Below are 20,986 nucleotides of genomic sequence, written 5' to 3' on the forward strand. Positions count from 1 at the left end.
GATCGTGGGTTTCACCCACAATGTACAATATTTTCACTAAGCCTCTTTTCGATGACTTAGATAATCAGGGTGTCACCTACACTAATTATGCAGATGAGCCAAGAAGCTCATACCGATGTCTGGTGACAATGACACAGACCTGGCCTTGGTGAATAAAATCTATCTCATCATTCAGACATGGATGGCCTCTAACGGCCTCTGTCTGAATGATGAAAAAACAGAGCTCTTGCTCTTAGGAGCTCCAAACGAACTAAATAACCAATTTGAATCATTTAACATCAATGGTATTGATATCAAAGTTGCCAAGGAGGTAAAAACACTAGGATTTTTCGTAGACTCTGCCTTGAATCTACACAGACAAGTCAATGCCACAGCTTAGGCAACAGCATATACTTGTAAATTAATCCACGTTTGCAAACTGTTCTTAACCACAGATAGTTGTATTACTCTAGCGAGAGCGCGAATTCTCTCGAAACCTGACTATTGTAATGCACTATATCTGGGTGTATGCAAAAATAACATCAATAAACTTCAAATACTACAGAATAATGCTTTAAGAACTGCGTTAAGCATTCCAAGAAGACAACACATCCCAGAGGCCAGGTGTACCAGTAATTGGCTCTCAGTTAAGGATAGGATACATTTTAAAGTTGCCACCCATACCCACAAATGCCTAACTAACGCAGGCTCTAAATATCTAATCAACAAATTTGTTAAAAACATATCTGCTCGCCCAACTAAGGCGAAGCCCGCATCCTGTCGGAAAATCCCCAGATACAAGCTTAAGAAAGTAGGGGGAAGTAGCCGGGTGAGGAAGCTTCCCTGTCATGGCAGCTCTGCTATGGAACTCCCTGCCCCCTTCCCTAACAGCTGACCCTTCCTTCTCCAGCTTTAGAAATAAAATGAAAAGTTGGCTTCTTGCTAGGGACCAATAACTATGATCAGACTGTTATCCTTACTCTGTACCAGTGTACCACAATTCTGTTATAGCCTTGTAATTCTCTGCTGTAGATTTCCTTCTATATAGTAATGTACATATTTCCTGTTGTACATTTTGTACTTTCTGTGCTGTATACTCCTTTGTATTTTAATTTAATTTCCTGTTGAAAATTAATGTTATTTTACTGCTTCATCCTGCACCTGTCTCGAACGACTTGTAACATGTACCCTAAGTAACCTGTAATACACAGAAAACATTCTGGGAACATCCAAATATGCATCTTTTTTTGCTCCCCATGCATAATGGTTGCATTCCGGAATGATAGCGTCAGACCACATGTTCATTTATTCGGTTTTGGAAGAAATACATTTTCTGAGGACTGCAAAGTCAGAGTTTTTGAAGGCTGATTGTACTCATTCCTTCACTTTCCATCTACTTTCAAACATGCCTGATCTGCCAATCAATACAATCAATGATGTGGGGAGTGGTCATATTTTAGAGGTGAAATATATGGCCTTCTCATAGTACACTGAAAAAACTGCATGTGTTAAGTCCTGTAGGCTGGAAGACCCACTTGTCTTACAATGATAGGGGGAAAAGACAAGGAAGCAGATGGCAGGCAGTCAGATTGTTCCTAACGTAAAATAATGCACTTTGTGTATGCACAAACTCTCTGCAGCATAGATTGTGTGGTGTAGTGCAACACTGAATATGTGTGTAGCACAACACATATGAAACTAAGGGACTGTGCACATTATAGCAAAGCACATAATGCACCATCCAATGCATTGAAAGGGATTCCAATTATACTTTATCTGTGGCTAGAGGCAGACTCTTGGAAAGCTTATTTCAGAAGTGCTTTTTGTATGCCTTTGGCTGAACTGTCTGCCTGGGAACCTGAGCGTGTTTCCAATAGGTCTATGATCAAGAAAAGACTCCTAAAAAATCCACCATACTTTCCTGACTTCTGTAGTCAACAAAGCAGAATGGCACGTTCCACTCATTCTACATATTCTCTTATAGTTGGAACTATTAGTAGGCTTCTGTTTTAGCCTTACTTAGGGTTCAGGACTCAGATGAAGTTTGACATTATAGACTAATTTTAATTTTGAGGATGGCTCATAAGGAGCCGACAAAAGAAATACAAGATGGGGGTAAGGGGTCATCAGTTCTCGCTTTTCTAGGTCTATTTACATTCCTAAACTGGAGCAAAGGCTCAGAGGGAGTTTGCCAATTCAGCACTGTCCCTAATTCTGTCTACGATGCCTTTGTCCCCCTGTCTAAGGCAGCGCAGAAGCTACTGAGCTAGTGACCAAGGGGGACATTTGGAAACAATTACTCACTGCTATAGTAACACATGCACTCTTAGACTTATGTTTCAACCTTTATCAGTTTGTGGCACAGTGCAACATGGATGGAGGTAAATATAAAGGTATGCTCTTTACAAGTCATTCAACTACACTCAAACAACACCCCTATGCACAGTTCGTATTATGACTTAAAGAAATACTAGCACATGCTCACCTTTAGAGGCCTGCCCTCAACTATCTTGGTCACATGAACCACTATGGAGGAGTATGTAGGCTAGGATACAATGGGTGTACTGGTGCTTTCACCCTGTAACTGCAAGGAAGCACCATGTTTACTTACCAAACAGTGGACTGGCCAGTGCCACAGCCAATTATTGTATGGCAACACTTAACCAACATTAGGTCCGTAGACAACCTACTCCATTAGCCCAAGGCACATACCACAATACTGGTATTCAACAACACTCCAGTTGCCCCACTGTCTTCCCAACGTGCATGTGGTACCTATATCATAACATGACCATTGTCCTCTATCTTGTACCTCCATGCAAGTGGCAGTATGCTCCCATGCACCAACCATACTATTATCACTACAGTGTACCCCAGGGCAAATTCCACAGAACCCCTGTGCAGTAGAACCCCCAGCCCCCTTTTAATGCTGTCTTTGAATTCCTGCAAAGCCCTTGTGCTGGGTCAGTTGATGCTCACATTAGCATAGATTGTATCATCTTTGTGCCCTGATGCAAGGGTGTACCTGGATACCCACCTCTACAACTGCCCCTTGCCCCATGCAAATATCCTGCTGGTGCCCCCAACCCTGCAGGTTCTCACCTCATCTGGCAACACCACCTTTTTGGTCTCCATCTGCTTCAGGGCACTGTAGGCTGTCTGCAGTGCAAGCACTTTAGACTGCATGGCCTGCACGTACGTGGGTAAATAGATGAACCAGAGTCCATAGCAGTGCCCAAGGAGGCACTTTGCCCACATGTCTGGCATTGCCGAGTACTTTTGTGCCACACGCTGGGCTACTCTGATCTCCTGCAAATGCAAAAAGAGTTGGATAATAACATATAAGAGGCAATGTAAAAAAGGGCCCAATGGCAATATGTGAAAGGAAAGCAGTGTAAGCAGTGAAGAAGGTGGAAGCAGAGAACCACAAAAGAAACAAAAGGACAGAACTGATGTAGAAACAGATCAGGGAAAAGAAAGAGTGGCTGACAAAGATGTCCCAAAATAAACTGATTGATAGAGAAGGAAACAAAGTAATTTAAAGAAGCAGAAGATACAAGGATTGTGATTGGGAGATGAAAGCACAAGTACAAGAAACACTAATAAGGAAACACTAATTTGGTTAAATAATTTATCTTAAGTGCTGAGAACATAGTGCAGTTGTGCTAAAACAAGAAGAAAATGCACATCTTTATCCAACTGCAGTGGAGTTTTACAAAGTAATACACGCAGTGTGTGTTCCTATAAAAACCCATATGAGAAAAAGGTATGTATTGCTCTGCCAAGAACCAGAGAAGAGTGCACTGTCAGTGGTTCAGAAGTGGTAAGGGGGAAGAGAGAGAGGCAAGAGCGAGGGAGAGATGAAGAGCAAGAGACAGAGGAGACTGAGAGCAGAAGCACACTGACCTACAGGGATGTTAGGGATTTTTAAATTGGCTCCTTTTGTGTGGGTATTCTTATTTGTGTACACAGCTGCATGGAACGCACACACAATGATGAAGTGAAAAAACAAATTAACTATGTATCCTATAGTTGCTGGGCTACGAAAAGTTCTGTTTTTTCTTGACATGGGAGATGGGCGGCAGTGATGTCAAGCTTGTGCATGATTTACATTCCACAAGGTAGTTCAGAAGGAGGTGGTTGGCGGATGAAAGAATGGGGAACATTAGGTAGTACATATATGTACAGCACTACAAATAATTGAGTTAACCTGTGTTGGGTCCTGGCTTGCTAAAATAGGTAATCACTATCTCTGCTGCTCTGAGAGGCGGATGCTTAAGAGGGGGGCCATTCGGGTGCTAGGCTGAAGGTTTCTGTAAAGGTGTGAGAACATGGACCATTATTGTATGCTCTAGCTCATTTACCAGTATTAGACAATTTGAGTTATGTGAATACTGCTACAATATTTTGTGTAAGGACACACACAAGACACAAGGCTGAGCTACCTAGCAAGTAAATATGGAATGCTATGAACACGATAACAGTTGCCTACAACTGAGGACACATGATACAAGCTTGTTTAATAAGTCCATTTTATATTAAAAAATGTCACCTGCCCCATTCAACTTTGGGTATGCCAGAGAACAAGTACAAACTCATTTGTAACATGCAGATACAGCTGATTCCTTGGGTGAAGGAGATTGTTGGCTCCTGCTTTCAGGAGCAGTCCATCTGTGATCCCGGTGACAAGGCATGTTAGTGTGACATGGACTAATGCCTGTATTGGGAAACTGTTACGTAGATGCTGAGAGTTTGGTGTCCACACATTCTAGAGAGACTGTGTGTGGCAGTAGCACAGGCAAATGAAAATAAAGATAACATGATAAAGTAAAGAGAAATGAGGTGTCTCTAGGCCATTCCCTTTTTTACCGACGGGGCAAGTACCACACACATTAGCTAGGATTCACATACATGAGGAATGTATGCTACTGCATTGTGCTGGTGGCCTTCCTGATGTGGAATGGGATATTTCCAGACATAGGACGAATGGCGAGTTGGAGAACCGTGGTCTGGACTTGACCTGGTAAAAACCAAGGTTTGGGATAAAGTGACAGCTTCCTGGTTATGGGCACATATAGCCATACCTTTAACAAACAGTTGTGCAATGTTTTGTCATGTGCTTTGCAATGTACCTTGACAATCTTTTTCCCACAAAACTTTCTTTGGAAGAGAACTTCCACAAACCACCTTTATATGGGTTGGGCATGCAGAGAGCGGGAGGTGATGAAATGGGAGGGGAAGAGCAGAGGTACATGAGTGGGAAATAGGACAAGGACAGTGTTAGGAAATATTTTACTTGTTGCTGCTTTCCCTCCATAAGACATCTTTTGCTATTGTTTTGAACCTTTTCTGTCTTTTGGAGGTAAGTTAAGCCTTTTTGCTCCACTTGCTTTGCTTAGCCCATCTGTTTTGGGGGCACTGACCAGTACCAATGGCTATCATTGTAAAGTTTGTTGTTTATTTTCCGTACACACATCAACTTCAGAGTGCGGTCAGGAGACTGTTCATTAAATTCACTTTTAGACACTTTTTGGTTACTTGCATGATGTGTCCAGGATGGGCTGGTTGCAGTGGGTACTTTTACAGAATGTTTTACTTTTGTAATTTCGTGAACTTTTGCATTTTACTGCCATAAAAAGTGCCATATTCTCTCAAATGGCTATGCCACGAGATTTACGCTTGTCCTTTGGCCATCTTGTATCTTGATCTCTTTCCCAGGGCAAGCTCGAGCTTTCATGGATAAAGTGGATGTCTGTGTGTGGCCAGATGTTGGGGGCTAGATATGCCTGGGTCCAGTCCACATAGCTGCCAAGTGTGTCTTTTGATGGGCAGATGGCCAGGATTGGACATCCACTGCCAGTTTGAATGTTGCAGATCCTTGCTATTGGTGAGCTGGCACCAACTCTAGCCTGGATCCCGGATAAAAGGAGGAGTCCTTTAGCCACACTGAAGATAATCGGTGGCACCAAGCCTGCTACAAAGGAGAGATGTTTGTTGAAGACCCAGAACCTTTCATTTGAAGGTCACCAGTAGACCTTTCTTTACTTGCCCGGCAATGCATTGTTTCTCTGCAGATCTAAATATGACCTTTATTGGTGCTTTAAACCCTGAACCAGTGGGAACAACCAGTCCCGACCTCTGCTTGAAGATCTAGCCACTGAAAGAGCTCAGATTAGTACCTGAACCATCCAGTGGGCTAGCAAGACATCCTCCTGGACTACTTCGCTGCAACTATCAGCGTCCCAAAGTGAGCCTGGGAACTCAGCAAAACCTCAGCTTATAGAACAAGAAGCGTTTCCTTGAAGTTTCAGCTCTCCAGCATCAAGAGGGGCCTTACAGGACTATGTTCTTTATTCTAACCATGAGAGTCGGCTTCCGCCATTTTTAACAAATGTGCATCACTGCTCGCCATCTTTGGTGGCTACTGGGAGTCCCCTGAAGTTATCACAGAAGTGTTGGTCCCGAGGTCAGAGTGTCATACTGTTCAGTATTCAGAATCTGGTCCATTGGAGCACGGAAACGCGAACTAGCCAGATCCAAGAACCAGACACCTGAAGAGACCTCTGCAGCCGCGACCCCTGGGCTTCCTTCAAAGGAATCAAGGTATGAATTTGGAAGGCCCAGCAATTTCAGGAACTCCTACAGTGGTCCCTGAGTGAATCAGAGTACAAGGGGTGAGTAAACATATCTGTAATGCACCTACGCCCTGTATGGGCGTAAGGTTCTCTATCTTGCCTAGCCCGGAATCGTGGTGTTGAGGCCTGGTATCCTCTCTCTTGACTGGCCCGGAATGGTGGTGTTCAGGCCTGATATCCTTCACTGGCACTCCCCTAAGGGGTTTTAATTGGGAAAGGGCCTTGTTTTTTACTGAACATTGAAACACAACTATTGATTGGCTCTAGCCAAAACTTGTTCAACTTCCTTAAAGAGACTCCTTGCCTCCAATAAAGACACCAAGGGCACCAGGCCCCTTCTTTTAATATTAGAATCCTGGTTCTAAGGTTTTCTTTATGGTGTTTGTCAACTTCTTTCTTCTCACCATATTAGTTCTCAAAGTATTGATTACTTACCCAGTTGTAGATCTTTATTCACTTCTGTTACTACCCTACAGTCCCTTGAAAAGTATTTCTAACTGTGTTTAAAAGTAAAGAGTGTGTCCTCATGGTGAACAGAAGTGTCTCAGACTTTTGGTCTTTACAAAGAAATCTCTTTACTAAGCAATGGCAACAAAAAAACAGGGTTCAAGTAATAAAGTGAAGTGGTCAATCATAAGTGGCTAGAAGCCCATCCCTGTGGGAATAATAAAAGGTGTACTTCTCCTATGAAGTAAAAAAAGTTCCCAATGTATTAAAAACCCTAAACTAAGCTTGTCTGTCACAACTAGCGCTCAAACCTATAAGAAAGGTCTCCTAAATCAAAGGGTCCCAAGAATTGAGTTATCAGAATATCCAAATCAAATGGTGCAATGAGGAAAATGGGCTTAAAGTCCTTCACTAATATAACCAATTCCAGAAATTCACAAAGGCCTTCCTCTTACAGTTTCATCGGGAAGACAATCAACAGGACCACTTGCACAAAGGACTCAAAATGGGACCTGTAGTTGCCATCCAAGTGCAGGGCCTCTTATGCGAGGGATCAACTAGGTGCCGCACTTGGTCCCCAATGAGTCCACAGAGTCAAGCACTTAATAATTCAATTTAGACAGGCAAGTACAAAAATACTATATTTTTTCTAGGCCCAATAACACACACTTGGAAATGAGATAAGCAGGTGATAATACCACACAACACTCAAATATTAAACATATATACAGTAACTTTTTGTTTCTTAGAAATTTATTCAATAACTTGGACAACAAAAAGAAGGTAAGTAGTGATGCAGTAGAATGAAACCAGTTCACAAGAATTATAACCTATCTTTATTAAGTCCGATCCCTATGATGAGTGGGGCTTTGTGCCCAAAAGTCAGAAAGTTTCTTCTTGGGGAAAAAGGGGCTGATGTAGGAAGAGTTCTTGCGATGGTGAAATGTTCCACAAAATAGTCAATGTTACATGTTTGTAAAATCATATTCCTATTTTTTAGATAACAGCATTTAACTCCGACTATCAAAACGTGATGGAATGGAACAACCAAAGTTTATTCTAAGGAGAACAGGGGGAGGGGATTACATTGCAATTACCTACCCCCACCCCCCGGCCCTGACTCTGATTTTCCCAGATGACTAAGTGAGTCGACTGGGGCAGGGGGCAATCAATGGAGGTAGGTTTTCCTGTTGTCGGTTCCAGTGAGAGGTACCCAGGAGCTGCGGTGCAAGGATTCTTCTGGTCAGTTCTAGGAGCAGAGTGCAACCCTTTGCAAAGAAGAAATCCAGAAGGCACTGATGCAGATCTCTTCAGGACACTTCACCAGACGGGGAGACGGGGGACCGAGAGTTCCAGCAACGGCTACCGAACGCAAGTGACAGTAGGCATCCTTCCAGTCACCGTTGAAGAAGACCTTCCAGAGCATGATCCCTTGAAGATGGACGGCTGAAATTTGGCAGGAAGGTGACTTATGTCACGGGCTGGCGCCCACTGAAGTTCCGGCAACAAACACAGAACAGCGATTGTTCTACCAAGGTCGTCCAATGGCAAGCTGGTCAGTCTACTGGGTGGTCCTGGCATGAAGGCTCAAGGCGGCTGGATTCTCCAGAATACGTCAAGACTGGATGGTCCCTCCGGTCCAAGTGTTGAAGCACCACTTGGGGCCTTCGCAGATCAAGTAGTCCAGCAGGGCTTCACCGAGCCAATCACAGGAAAGGATGCTGGGCCTCTTCGGGAGTCATCCACGGATCTTCAGTTGTCTGCTCATCTACACAGGATACATTGCCCAAACGCTGATCTGAAGAAATGGCTTCAGGAGTCTTCTTATCCTAAATCCTGGCTGGAAGCAAGTCAAAGCCAACCAATGGCAAGGATCTGCACCATTCGAACAGCAGACAGTGGTCCAATCAGGGATCACTGTGGGTTTCACTCATGTCCCACCCTCAGACTTTCTGGTACCATGGATGTGGAATGGGAACAGACAGTCCCACCCCCTCCTGGCCCAGGCACACACAAAGGTATCGCCAGCCCCCAAAAGCAGCAGCTTTCCATGGCAAGTGCATGACTTTATACATGATTTCCTCACCTGAGAAGGCAGGAAGAAGACCAAACAACAATATGACCAAAGAACAAGCGAAAATCTCATGGCACTAGCCACTCGAAATAACGCAAAAATTGTAAAAAGGTAATTGCTGCCGCCAGCTTGTCTTGAGGCACATATAAAAGTAACCAAAAATCCCTCGTGTAAAAGACTAGGGTGATACAAAATGATCCCCACTGCACTGCATTGCAAGATGCTATGTGCACTGTTAAAAAGTTACCAAAAGGTAAAAAGACAAAAAGGGAAACATAGCTTCCCAGTGCCGCTTTTCTGAAGGACTGATCAGTTTCCACATAACAAAAGAGCAAAAGGACAGGGGAGTGAAGGTAAAGGCTTCACTTTCATGTCTAAAGTCAGGCCAGGTTCAAAAACAAAATCAAAAGGTTTGGGGGCAAATAGAAAATGGAGGGAAAATTGAATAAAGAGAATCTTTCCTAACAGTGATTCATCACTTTCGCGCTCTCGGTTCTGTGGTGTGTTGCCCCAAACTCTTGTTTGGGGTTCTGAGTTTCTCTCCCTCTACCCCTCACATATTCAAGGGACATGGATTTGTGTCCCTCACCTCCTCAGGCCATCTTTGATTTTGCCCCTCTTTCTTCAGGGGACTTGATTTGTCTCTTCTTTTTCAGGTTTGCTTTTTCCTGGTCTCTCTACCAGGGTCATATCACCCTTTTCCCTTTCATAATGAGTCCGACATCCCCAAGCCTTCATAGTCTATTGCCAGTAAAACATCCCCCAATAGGTACTGGGATGAGGTCGAGGTCTCTCTCGAGGTCTGTCTGTCTGTCTGTCTGTCTGTCTGTCTGTCTCTCTCTCTCTCAACGTGAAATCTCTTTAAAGGAAAAACAGTGATTCAAAAAGAAATATATACCAAGGCTGGTTTCAGGTGGTCTTCTAACCAGGTGTGGCTTGGTTAGTACCCTCAATGTTTTTCCCTTGCACTTGTGCGATTTGAATGACACCTGGCCTAGTAAGATCGTTGTCTGTCTTCCCTCTGTTCCCCCTCCCTTGCCTCGTCGTGACTTGAAACACTTGTGTATAGGCGTATTATAAATGTCATACCATATCATAGCACAATCAAAAAGAAGTTGTTCTTCAGCTCTTCTCCACAAAGTTCTTATACTCTATTCAACAAGTCCCAATGTCTTTAGTTCCTGGGGATTCCCTTGCCCAAGCTTCACTCCTTCCAAGTTTCAAATCAAACAAAAATACAACACAGTTTCTTGCAGGCTTCTCAGGGTTCCCTTTCCCAAGAGTATGCCTCTGTGTTTCACCAAATAAATGTTCACCTCTGTTAGGCCTCTTAGGGTTCCCTTCCCCAAGCTTAAGCCTCTTCAGTTTTAAACAAAAAGTTAAACTTGTCAAGATGTGCCTTTCTCTTATTTACAGTTCCTTTCACACACAACCTTCTCATGGGTTAATAATATCAGAGACTTTCGAAAACGCTAGGTTCTTGGCTCATCCTAAGCGCTACCACTCTCATCACTGGCCCCTCTCTGTATTTCCTGTATTTGCTTCTCTTCTATCCTTTCCTCTTCCAGGTGCTTCCTGCACCCATTGGTTATCTTCCACTTTGATGTGCTCACTTGCACCTTCTTTGTGTTGCTTTCTCTCGGCTTGTCCTGCCCCTGGCACCTTCCCTTTGAGTTCACTTTCTCTTCAATGTGCCACTTGCACAATCATTTCTTTGCCTTTGTGCACCCTTGCACCTGTCCTTTTGCTTTATGTGCCTCTTGCACACTTGTTTCGTTCACTGATGCTCACTTGCACCTATCCTTCGGTTTATTCGCACCCTTCTCATTTATCTTCAAGCCTTTTTCTTCCTTTCTGCTCTCTCAGCCCCTCTCTCTCACTTTCCTTTTACTTTCTGCTATCTTTCTTGCTTTCCCCTTCGTGCTGCTTACAGATTCTGTCTTTTCTCCCCCCCCACGCAAGCTATCGGCACACTCCCGAGTTTCTCTCACTTTCCCCTTTGAAACTCACCGGGTAGCGTTGCGCTGGCCAGCGGTCCGCTCAGGGCATATGGGATCGAGGTCAGGGTCTCAACACCTGCCCATTAGACCCCCTTTGGACCGGCACATGTCCCAAGGGAACGAGCACTGCTTCGCACACCGCCAGCAGGACACGGTCTGCCCAACTCCGGCTCCTTGGAGACACAGCTCCCTAGCCACGCTGCAGCCCCTCACAGGCACCCGGCCAGCGTCACTGCACGCTGTTCTTCTCTGGATCCTCTGGGTTCTTCTGCCTTTAGTTCCCTGCACATTGGCTCTTCGGCTTCTTTCAGGATTCACAGCTCGCTCTCCTGATTGTGCAACACAAAACTTGTTATACTTCACATAAGAGTCAAGTGGAGTCAGGTGTGAGTATTCAGTGTGAAATGCCTGCCCCCTGCCTGACCCTATTAACGGAACAACCTCCTCACTACTCTCGGTTGCCTTCCAAGCATTTGTCAGAAATGGGGAGGGAGGAGAAGGTTTGGGATTGCAAATATCCCATGAAAGCTGAGGAAGGGGTTTCAGATGGGAAATGGGGAGAGGGGGAATACCATGTCTTGCCCACAGGTATTCTCTACACAATCCCCCGTGACCCTCCACTCACCTCATCCACCCTCGCTTGTCCACCCCGGGTCAGACCAGGGTCGGGATCCAAAAGTAATGGCCCTTCCCTGGCCACCTGAGTGGAAGATCCTGGGGGAGTAGGTGACAGAACACTGTCAGGTTTCTCACAATATATATTAATTGTGAATGGTTAGTGTGTTACTTACCAATGGTTTTTAATTGATAATTAGTTGTCTAAGGCCTAAATAAATAACAGTAGTTTTGTACACTCTGCCTAACTTGTATTATTAAGAGTGCTGTCCGTGTGCTTAACTGATCCCATCACCCTACATATGCCCTCCGAAGTCCAAGCCTTGCTGTTCAATCAGACTACCCAGATAGAGTTTGGCTATGCATTAGTGTCTATACCTGTGCACCAGACTAGGGTGGCCACTCAGAATCTGTGCACAGGGCTGATTCAGAAAATCCATCTTAACAGAAGGAGATAAAGATGGGGAAAAACATGAAAGTGGAGGAAGAATGCCGAACAAGGCGGAAAGTAAAAGAATAGACTAGAGGATGGACAGGAAAAGTGACTGTTCTACTCTTAAACCACAGTTTACTCTTCTTGCATATGCTCTTCCGCCATCCAAGCTATTAGTTACTATTTTCATTACAGGCGGTTGCAACGGACTGCCTGGCAAAGCCAGAGAGTGGGTACTCTGCTGGCATCCAAACAAGTTTTGTTTCATCATCAGAAGAAGGATTTGGAAAGAAGATTGGTAAACAAATAACCTGGTTGATATGGAGGTCTAAGACTGGCTTGAGTAAGTAGGCAGGTATTGTTATTTATCCTTGTGCAAAATTGTGACTGGCTCTTTGGGCAAAATAGCTCACCAATCCTCCTGGCTCATGTAACCACCACAAAGAAAACAGTTTTCCAAGAAACCAAATGTAAGTCAACGGAAGCCATTGATACAAAGAGCGTATGGGCCAAGCCTTCCAAACCCTATTCAAATCCCAGGAGGGATGGGACAGTCTAACCAGATGAAACATATGAAGCTCACCTTCGAAGAACACGTTACTTATCACCTGTAACGTTCTTTCAACTGGATGTACCTGCCACGTATTCCTCATCTTAGATATCTTGTCTCCCAGCTCTGCTGCTTCGGAAACATTTATCACCAGAGGGCGCTGTGCTCGAAGCCGCGCAGTTCAAGTCCCTCGAGGGCCGCCATCGAGCACCAACGTCATTCGCAGTATAAAGGGCTCGAGCTGCGCCCGTTACCTCAGTTCTGTTTTTACTGTGTTAATGGTTGCATCAGTTGATCAGGCTTTCATAGTCCCTTGGCTCTTAAGGAAGTTCAAGTGCAACTGGCATAAACTGTACGGAGGGGTAGATTGAGCGGGTCGATGAGGAATATGTGGGAGGAACATCCACTCGAAAAGAACGTTAAAGTTGATAAGTAACTTGTTCTTCGAATGGATTGTGTCCTCCAATGTATTCCTCATCTTAGATAGGCTCCCAAAGCAGTAATAATTTGGAGGAGGGAGTACCAGAAATTTCAATCATAGACTGAATGAAGGACGGCTTTTGCAAATAAGCCTCCTTGATATGATTTAGAGTCCAAGCAGTAATGCTTCACAAAAGTGTGCATTGACGACCAGGTGGCCGCAGCACAAATATCCTGCACGGAACACCCCTCTGAAGAGCCGTAGAAGTTGCCATGGCCCTGGTTGAATGAGCACTTAGCCCATCTGGAGGCTCTTTCCCAGCCAATTTGTAGCATTCCGAGATTGCTAGAATTATCCATCTGGATAGAGTTTTCTTAGACACTCCAAGGCCCAATTTGTGTCCTGTATATCCAACAAATATTTGGTCACATTGTCGGAAATTTGCCAGTCTAGAAATATAGAAACTGAGAGCCCTTTTTGGGTCCAGTCTGTGGAACCTCTCCTCCCCTTTACTTGCATGTGGAGGAGGGTAAAAAGAAGGTAAGGTAATCTTCTGTGACAGGTGGAAATCAGAGACTATTTTAGGTAAGAAGGATGGTTTGACCTTTAGAATGACCTTGTCCCTATGGGAAATGGTGTGAGGAGGCTTACAAGAGAGTACCTGCAACTCACTCACCCTGCGGGCTGATGTTATAGCCACTAGCAAAATTGTTTTCAATGTGAGGAGCCTTAACGGCCAAGAATGTAAAGGCTCAAAAGGGATACACATTAGACATTTTAAAACTAAATTTAAATCCCAGGTGGGAACCTGAAAAGGCGTTGGAGGGTACACATTTTCGGTCCTTTTAGAAACTGGGTAACTAAAGGCATTTTAAAATAAAAAACCTCTTCCGAGGAGCGCTTCCAGATAGATAGCGCTGCTAAGTATCCTTTAATAGTGCCAACTTGGAGCCCCAAATTGGCTAAGTGTAAAAGGAAAGACAGTACTGTCCAAGTATTACATAAGAATGGGTCCACATTCTTATCCCTGCACCAGATACTGAACTTGTTCCGACGACACCGATACAGGGATTTTGTTGGTTCCATGTGTTAATATCCCGCAAAATTATCGCGATACAAAAATATCGCCATATTTTTGCGGTGATATTGAGCCATGGACCCTGCGGGGGACACCCTGCATTATTTTTAAATGTGCGGGGGACACCTCTGCAACCCTGCTCCCACAAATTATCTTCCCCAAAAATATTGCCTATGGCGAGACAAACTACCATATGTACGGCGATATTTTTGGTGGGGATAATATGTAGGGATACGATTTTGGTGCTCCTGGCCGAAAACTAAATCTCCATTACTGTTACGCTCACCTGGTCTCTGCGGAGGCGTTGGTGCACGGTTTCAGCCCCTCCGGGGATGAGGTTGCTCGGGTCCGACTTCGCCCTCTGCGCTTATGTGGTGACTGGTGGTAATAGGTGATGCTGCTCGGGACTGCTCATGCGTGGAGAATAGGGGGTGTGAGTATGTCAGCTTGTGCGCCTGATCCCCTTCGAGACCCCTTGTCCCAAACCGTGGTACCTGTGGGATGCACTGTCCCCGGAAAGCTCACCTGTTGATTAGTTTTGGAGAGCCCTCCGTCCTGCTGCTTCTGGCAGGGGCACTTGTATGATCTGGACTGAGTTCATTCACCGGTCCCTTGCACGTGGGTAGTCCAGTCGTGCTGCGACTAATCCACTATACTTCAGGTAAGTGTTCCTGTTTGCCTTTGTCTTTCCTCGTGTGTTTTTGTTGTATTGTAAAGTTTGTTGTCTTGTATTGCTGTCCGTTCCACCTTTGATGTTTGCTCTTTTGTTTTCTTCCCTTGCAGGTGATGTTGCAGAAGCTGCGCAGCTCGAGGTGGCAGCCGGAGGGAATGAGGAACGAAGCTGCAGCGGTACAGTAGCTGATAATTTGTTAACTAGGGGGCGCGCAGGGTTCAAATGAGGCGCGGCCCTAGGACGGATGTTCTAACTTTGTCTTTCTTCTTCTTCACAGGGTGCGAGTTCGTGGATGCGGAGTGCGGTGCTGCAGCGTCGAGATCAAGATCACTAGATGTTAGGAGATGAGTTTGCAGATGAAGTATCGGTTTCCTGGAGGTGAGTATGCAGGAGAACGCTTGGTTTCAAAGGTAAGTAAACTGGTCCAAGCGGCGGTGAGCATCACGTTGCACGTGAGTGCACAGTAACGCGAAGCACCGGCCTTAAGGAAGGAGCAGCTTATATAGCTGAGCTTCTGAAGCCACGCCCACCAGGTTCAGCCTGCCTGCCACATCTGATGAGTCAGCACATGAAGACCAGGCCTAGGGAGCCACACCCGATGAGTCAGCACATGAGGATGTTCTCTGGAATAAAGGCTTTAATCTCCTGGAAAGTTCTTGTAAAATAAAAGCACTCCTGCACTGAAATAAAGTAAAAGCACTCATGCACTGAAATAAAGTGTTCCTGCTCACATCTCTATATGAGCCTGAGTCCAGCCAGGGCCCCTGTGTTTATGGGTCCCAAAGGGACACAAGTGAGTCAAGTGACCCATTGCCCCCATCACTAGATGGTGTGGTTTTTGTGTTCTGGGGCCTGTGGCCATGGCAATTACGTCATCCGGGAGGTCACAATCCTTTTATCTCAGCCTCTCAGAAAACATGTGTGAAGGCTGAGTGTCTTGACCTCTGGATGGAGAACCCGACCTTCCTCTTGCGAGAGAAGATCCTCTCTTTGTGGAAGATGTATTGGAGGGCAGATGGACATGGCCTGGAGGTCCGGGTACCACGTCCTCCTGGCCCAATCCGGGGCAATTAGGATCATGGTTTTCCTGAACTTTCTCAACCTCCTAAATACATGAGGAATCACGGGGACTGTAGGGAACGCGTATAGGAGTGGTAATACCCAGTCCACCCCGAACGCGTCCCCTAGAGCTCCTCTTGTGGGAAATTCCCTTGAGCAGTACAGTTCGCATTTCCTGTAGACACTGGTCGCGAACCGATCCACTTGAGGGGTTCCCCAAAGGGCCAAGATCTCTTCAAGGATTTACTGAGCTAGTTCCCACTCGTAAGAGACTGTGCTCTGCCTGCTCAGAGCGTCCGCCGCTGTGTTCTGCTCTCCGGCTAGGTGAACTGCCGACAGAGAGATTCCTTCTTGCATTGCCCAGAACCAGAGTTGCATTGCCTTCCTGCACAGTGGTAGTGATCCTACGCCTCCTCCTTTGTTGAGGTAGTACATGGCCACTGTGTTGTCTGACATTATCAGGACATTCTTTCCCCGTACAGAGGGCAGAAAGGCCTTCAGCGCTAGTCTGATTGCCCTCAGCGTCAAAAGGTTGATGTGTAAATTGGACTCATGGAGACCAACGGCCTCTGATTGTCAGATCGTTGGTGTGGGCTCTCCACCCCGTGAGTGAGGCGTCCGTCACTACCGTTATCTCCGGCCATGGTTGCCAAAAATGTTCTGCCTTGAGGATACTTTCCTTGCAAGCCCACCATGGAAGATCTTGAGCCACTCTGGCCGGGACGTGCAGAAGATCTGACATCTCCCAGAAATCGGGACAATTGAGTCCTGAGGGCCCATTGAAGGGATCTCATCCTCAATCTGGCCTAAAATGCAGGATGCCCTGAGGCCTAGCAACCTTAGAAAATCAAAGGCCGGCAGATGTTGGGCATTTTGAAACTTTGTTACCATCTGCAGTATGTGGTGAGATCTCTCCTCGGGAGGCGAGGCTTTCCCTGAGGAAGTATCCAGGACTGCTACGATTAATTGAAGTTTTTGGCTTGGAATCATTTGTGACTTCTTGTAATTGAGGGAGAAGCCCAGTCTGTGTAAAAAGTGGCAGTTCATGGCCAGATGTTGGGCTCTTTCGGGTGAACTTGCCCTGATTAGCCAATTGTCTAGGTGAGGGTAGACGTGAATCTCCCCTCTGCTGAGACTAGCTGTCACTACCGCCATCAGCTTGGTGAAAACATTCGGGCGGAGGTCAGCCCAAATGGCAGAACTGTCAGTGAGAACTGCCAACCACGAACCTCAGGTACTTTCTGTGCTTGAGATGGATTGGCACATGTAAGTAAGCATCCTGAAGGTCCAACGAAACCAGCCAGTCCTGAAGCTGAAGAGCCTGAAGGATTTGAGAAATGGTCACCATCTTGAACTTGTCCTTCCTGAGGAATTTGTTCAAAATTCTTAATTCCAAGATGAGTCTCAATCCTCTGTCCTTTTTAGGAATGAGGAAATACGGGGAGTACCAACCCTTGTTCCTCTCAGCTACAGGTACATGTTCTATTGCACCTTTCTCTAGCAGGGTTAAAATCTCCTGCACAAGTAGCAGGTCTCGAATTTTGACAGAATTGGCTCACCGTCAATGATCTTGGAGGTCTTTGTTGAAAAGGAAGGCAGTAACCATGGGTCACTATCTCTAGCGCCCATGCATCTGACGTAACGCCCTGCCATTCGTTCAGATACCAAGTGATCCTGCCTCCCAACGGGGTCTTCTGGGTGAAGACCTCCGAGTGGCTTTGCAGCGGCTGCAGAAGCGGCTGAGGAGGAAGTAGCCGCTGCTGGGAATGAGCTAGCACCTTTCCCTCTTCCACCACGAGAGGGTTTTCTCTGTTGGCCTCTTTGACTGGCCTGTCCCCTCCCTCTTCAAAAAGAGGAGTAGAAACGAAAGGGACAGCTGAGGCGGTCTTATATCGGCGCTGAGTGATTTAGCTGCCGCTTTCGAGGTCTGCAGCTTCTCCAAGCTCTCGTCCGCCTTGCTGCCGAACAGCCTCAAGACATCAAAGGGCATATTGAGTAATCTGGACTGCACATCAGGTGCAAAACCAGATGTTCTCAGCCATGCAACTCTGCGTAGGACCGTGCTAGATGCCATGGATCTGCTTACACTATCAGCAGTGTCCAATCCTGACTGGAGGCATTCCTCCATAGCCCCCTTTCCATCTTTCACTATCGCCAGGAAACCATCCCGTTCCTCACCCTCTGGGATGTGTTCAGCCGCTGATGCCATACAGTCCCACAGGGTGTATGTAAATCTGGCCAAAGTGCAAGTTACATTTGTGGATTAAAGGGCCATGCTGCCCGAAGAGAAGACTTTCCAGGCCCAAGCATCAACTTTTTTGTCATCCCTGTCAAGTGGTATCGAAGGATAAGCTGACTGCCTAGTGGAGGTTGCAGCCTGTACCACCAAGCTCTCTGGCGAGGGATGCTTAGATAGGTACTCGGGATCGGATGAGGATGGCCTGTACTTTCCCACAAACTTTTTATTAACTGCAGGTCCAGAATCTGGGGTATCCCAAGTTGCCATCAACTTCATTTGCAGTGCCTTATGAAAAGGGACGACAGGGTCCCTTTGAGGTCCCTCATTAAGGATGTCTGTCAAATCATCCTGGTTGAATCTTGGTTCCATCCCATGAAGTCTATGACTCTTCCCCTTAGGTTTCTATACACAGGGTCTGCATAATCTGGTCTCTCAAACTCTACTTCAGGGGAAGTATCTAGGCCACAGGTGAACAACTTACGGCCCATGGGCCAGTTGCGGCCCGCCATGCCATTTTGCCCGGCCCGCCAGCAACAAAGAATTTCCTAATGGAGTGCGGGCCGCAAGCAGCATCGGCCGCCCTCCATTAGGAAAGTCTTTGTTGTCTTCCGGGCCGGACAAAACACTGACCCTCATTGGTTCAGTGCACACGCACCACATCGCTCCTACGAGCCACGTAGTGCGTGTGTGCTGCACCAATGGAGTGCCAGCATTACGGCTGGCGTGGTCAGTAAGGCTTGATGCCGAAAGGCATTTCAGCCTTGCCACGCCCACACCCGTCGTAGTTCCATAAGCCTCGCCAGCGATCCAGCACGTCTGGTAAGTACATGTGGGAGGGGGGGCTGTATGTTTGTGTGTGTGTGTCTCGGGTCTGTCCTGACTCTGTTTTCTTTGTGTATGTTGAGATGATGGGGGTGGGGGGGTGTCAGGTCTGGATGGGGGTGTCGGGTCTGGATGGGTGTTTGTATTTGTATGTCTGTGCAGTGTATGTTGAGGTGGGGGGGATGTCGGGTCTGTATGGGTGTTTGTTTCTGTATGTCTGTGCAGTGTATGTTGAGATGAGCGGGTGGGGGTATGTCTGGTCTGTATGGGTATTTGTATGTATGTGCAGTGTATGTTGAGATGGGGGTGGGGGAGTGTCGGGTCTGTATGGGTGTTTGTATTTGTATGTCTGTGCAGTGTATATTGAGATGTGGGGGGTGTCGGTCTGTCAGTGTGTTTTGTGTGTGTATGGGCAGTGTATGCTGAGATGAGGGTGTGAGGGGTTCGGGTCTGTATGGTTGCATAGTGTATTAGTGTATGCTTGTGAGTTTGTGTGCTGAGTTGGGGGTTCAGGTCTGTATGGGTACATGGTGTATGCTTGTTAGTCTGTTTCCAGGGGTGGGGGTGTGAGGGTTGGGGTCTGTATGCGTATGTATGCAAGGTGCATGCTTGGAGGTATGGGGCATAGTGTTTGGTTGGGGGTGGGAGCCATGGGGCATAATGTTTGGTTGGGAGGTGGGGGCCATGGGGCATAGTGTTTGGGTGGGGGTGGGGGACTTGGGGCATAGTGTTTGGTTGGGGGTGGGAGCCATGGGGCATAGTGTTTGGTTGGGGGTCGGAGCCATGGGGCATAGTGTTTGGTTGGGGGTGGGAGCCATGGGGCATAGTGTTTGGTTGAGGGGTGGGGGCCATGGGGCATAGTGTTTGGTTGGGGCATGGGAGCCATGGGGCTTAATGTTTGGTTGAGCTGTGGGGGCATAGTGTTTGGTTAAACGGTGGGTGCCATGGGGCATAGTGTTGCACTCCACAAGAGTGAACCGAATAGTAAAGCTAAAGCAGGCAGTTAGGAGATGTACATCCTTTGCTTTTTGAGGAAACCTGACTCAACTAAGGCCATACTCCTCTTGGGCAACCCAAACAGCAAAGTATAGTAGTCCAAAATAACGGAATGTCCAATCAAGGGGCAATAAAATATATATAATTTAATTAAACAGATGATATGCAATAACTAAATAGAAATAAATTATAACAATGGAAAATGTGTAGTACAAAATATAAGTTTGAAATACAAATAAAAATCGTTACAACTCCAAAACTTATTCTTTTTCCATGTGTTTACACACATTGGGGGTTGAAAAAACCTCCTCGCACGCCGCGCCGTGCGTACCGCCCCACCCACATTTACTTTTCGGCCCACTATAGCCATCATGTAAGGTACTTTCGGCCCTCTGTCAAAATCAGTTGTGCACTCCTGATCTAGGCCACTGGCTGACTGAAGTCAGTCATAAAGATCAGCTATTTTAGAATTTGGGACTACTAGTTCCTCAGGAACCTCCTTGGTTCCAAATCTAACCCCAGCTGGAGTAACATCCTCTTCAGAGGACTGTTCCTCAAAGATAGAGGACATAGATTTGAAATAATCTTGCCTGGGTGGAGGATTGAAGATTTTTTCCTGTAAAGGGAGTTGCATTGACCTAGGTGTAGACATAGGCTTTGATTTTGGCATCGGGATTAGAGAATGCCTTGACAAAGGCGTAGAAGGCATCAATGATATGGACGCTGGCTTCAACATTTTCAAAGGAGGCTTCGACACTGTTGCAGAGTATCGATGCCATCTTCAATGGCGGCTCGACGCTGTTGCCGAAGGCTGCATCCAGTCAATATTCGACTTCGATGCCTTTTTGACCTCCTTTACCCCCGATGTATGCACCAGTGGTTTTATTCTTTTTTCATGAGGTGTTGGAGAACTTTCCTCCGAAGACACCCTCAACTTTTTGTCGGATCTCGCATGCTTAGTTTTT

The 20,986-nt window shown here is 46.1% G+C and overlaps 1 protein-coding gene across 5 annotated transcripts in view; it reads right to left on the reverse strand.

Moving 5' to 3' along the window:
• The window catches only part of DENND4B (DENN domain containing 4B), a 2,051,633-nt gene that overhangs the window by 726,997 nt on the left and 1,303,650 nt on the right, over positions 1-20,986 (reverse strand). For all 5 annotated transcript variants that reach the window (XM_069651381.1, XM_069651348.1, XM_069651357.1 and 2 more), the window contains one exon: positions 3,082-3,288. In XM_069651381.1, coding sequence (XP_069507482.1) covers positions 3,082-3,288 — 207 coding nt within the window. The remainder of the gene's footprint in view (positions 1-3,081; positions 3,289-20,986) is intronic.

Source organism: Ambystoma mexicanum, chromosome 1p, assembly GCF_040938575.1.
Source record: "Ambystoma mexicanum isolate Mex_15411 chromosome 1p, UKY_AmexF1_1, whole genome shotgun sequence".
In the NCBI taxonomy this organism is placed as follows: Eukaryota; Metazoa; Chordata; class Amphibia; order Caudata; family Ambystomatidae; genus Ambystoma; species Ambystoma mexicanum.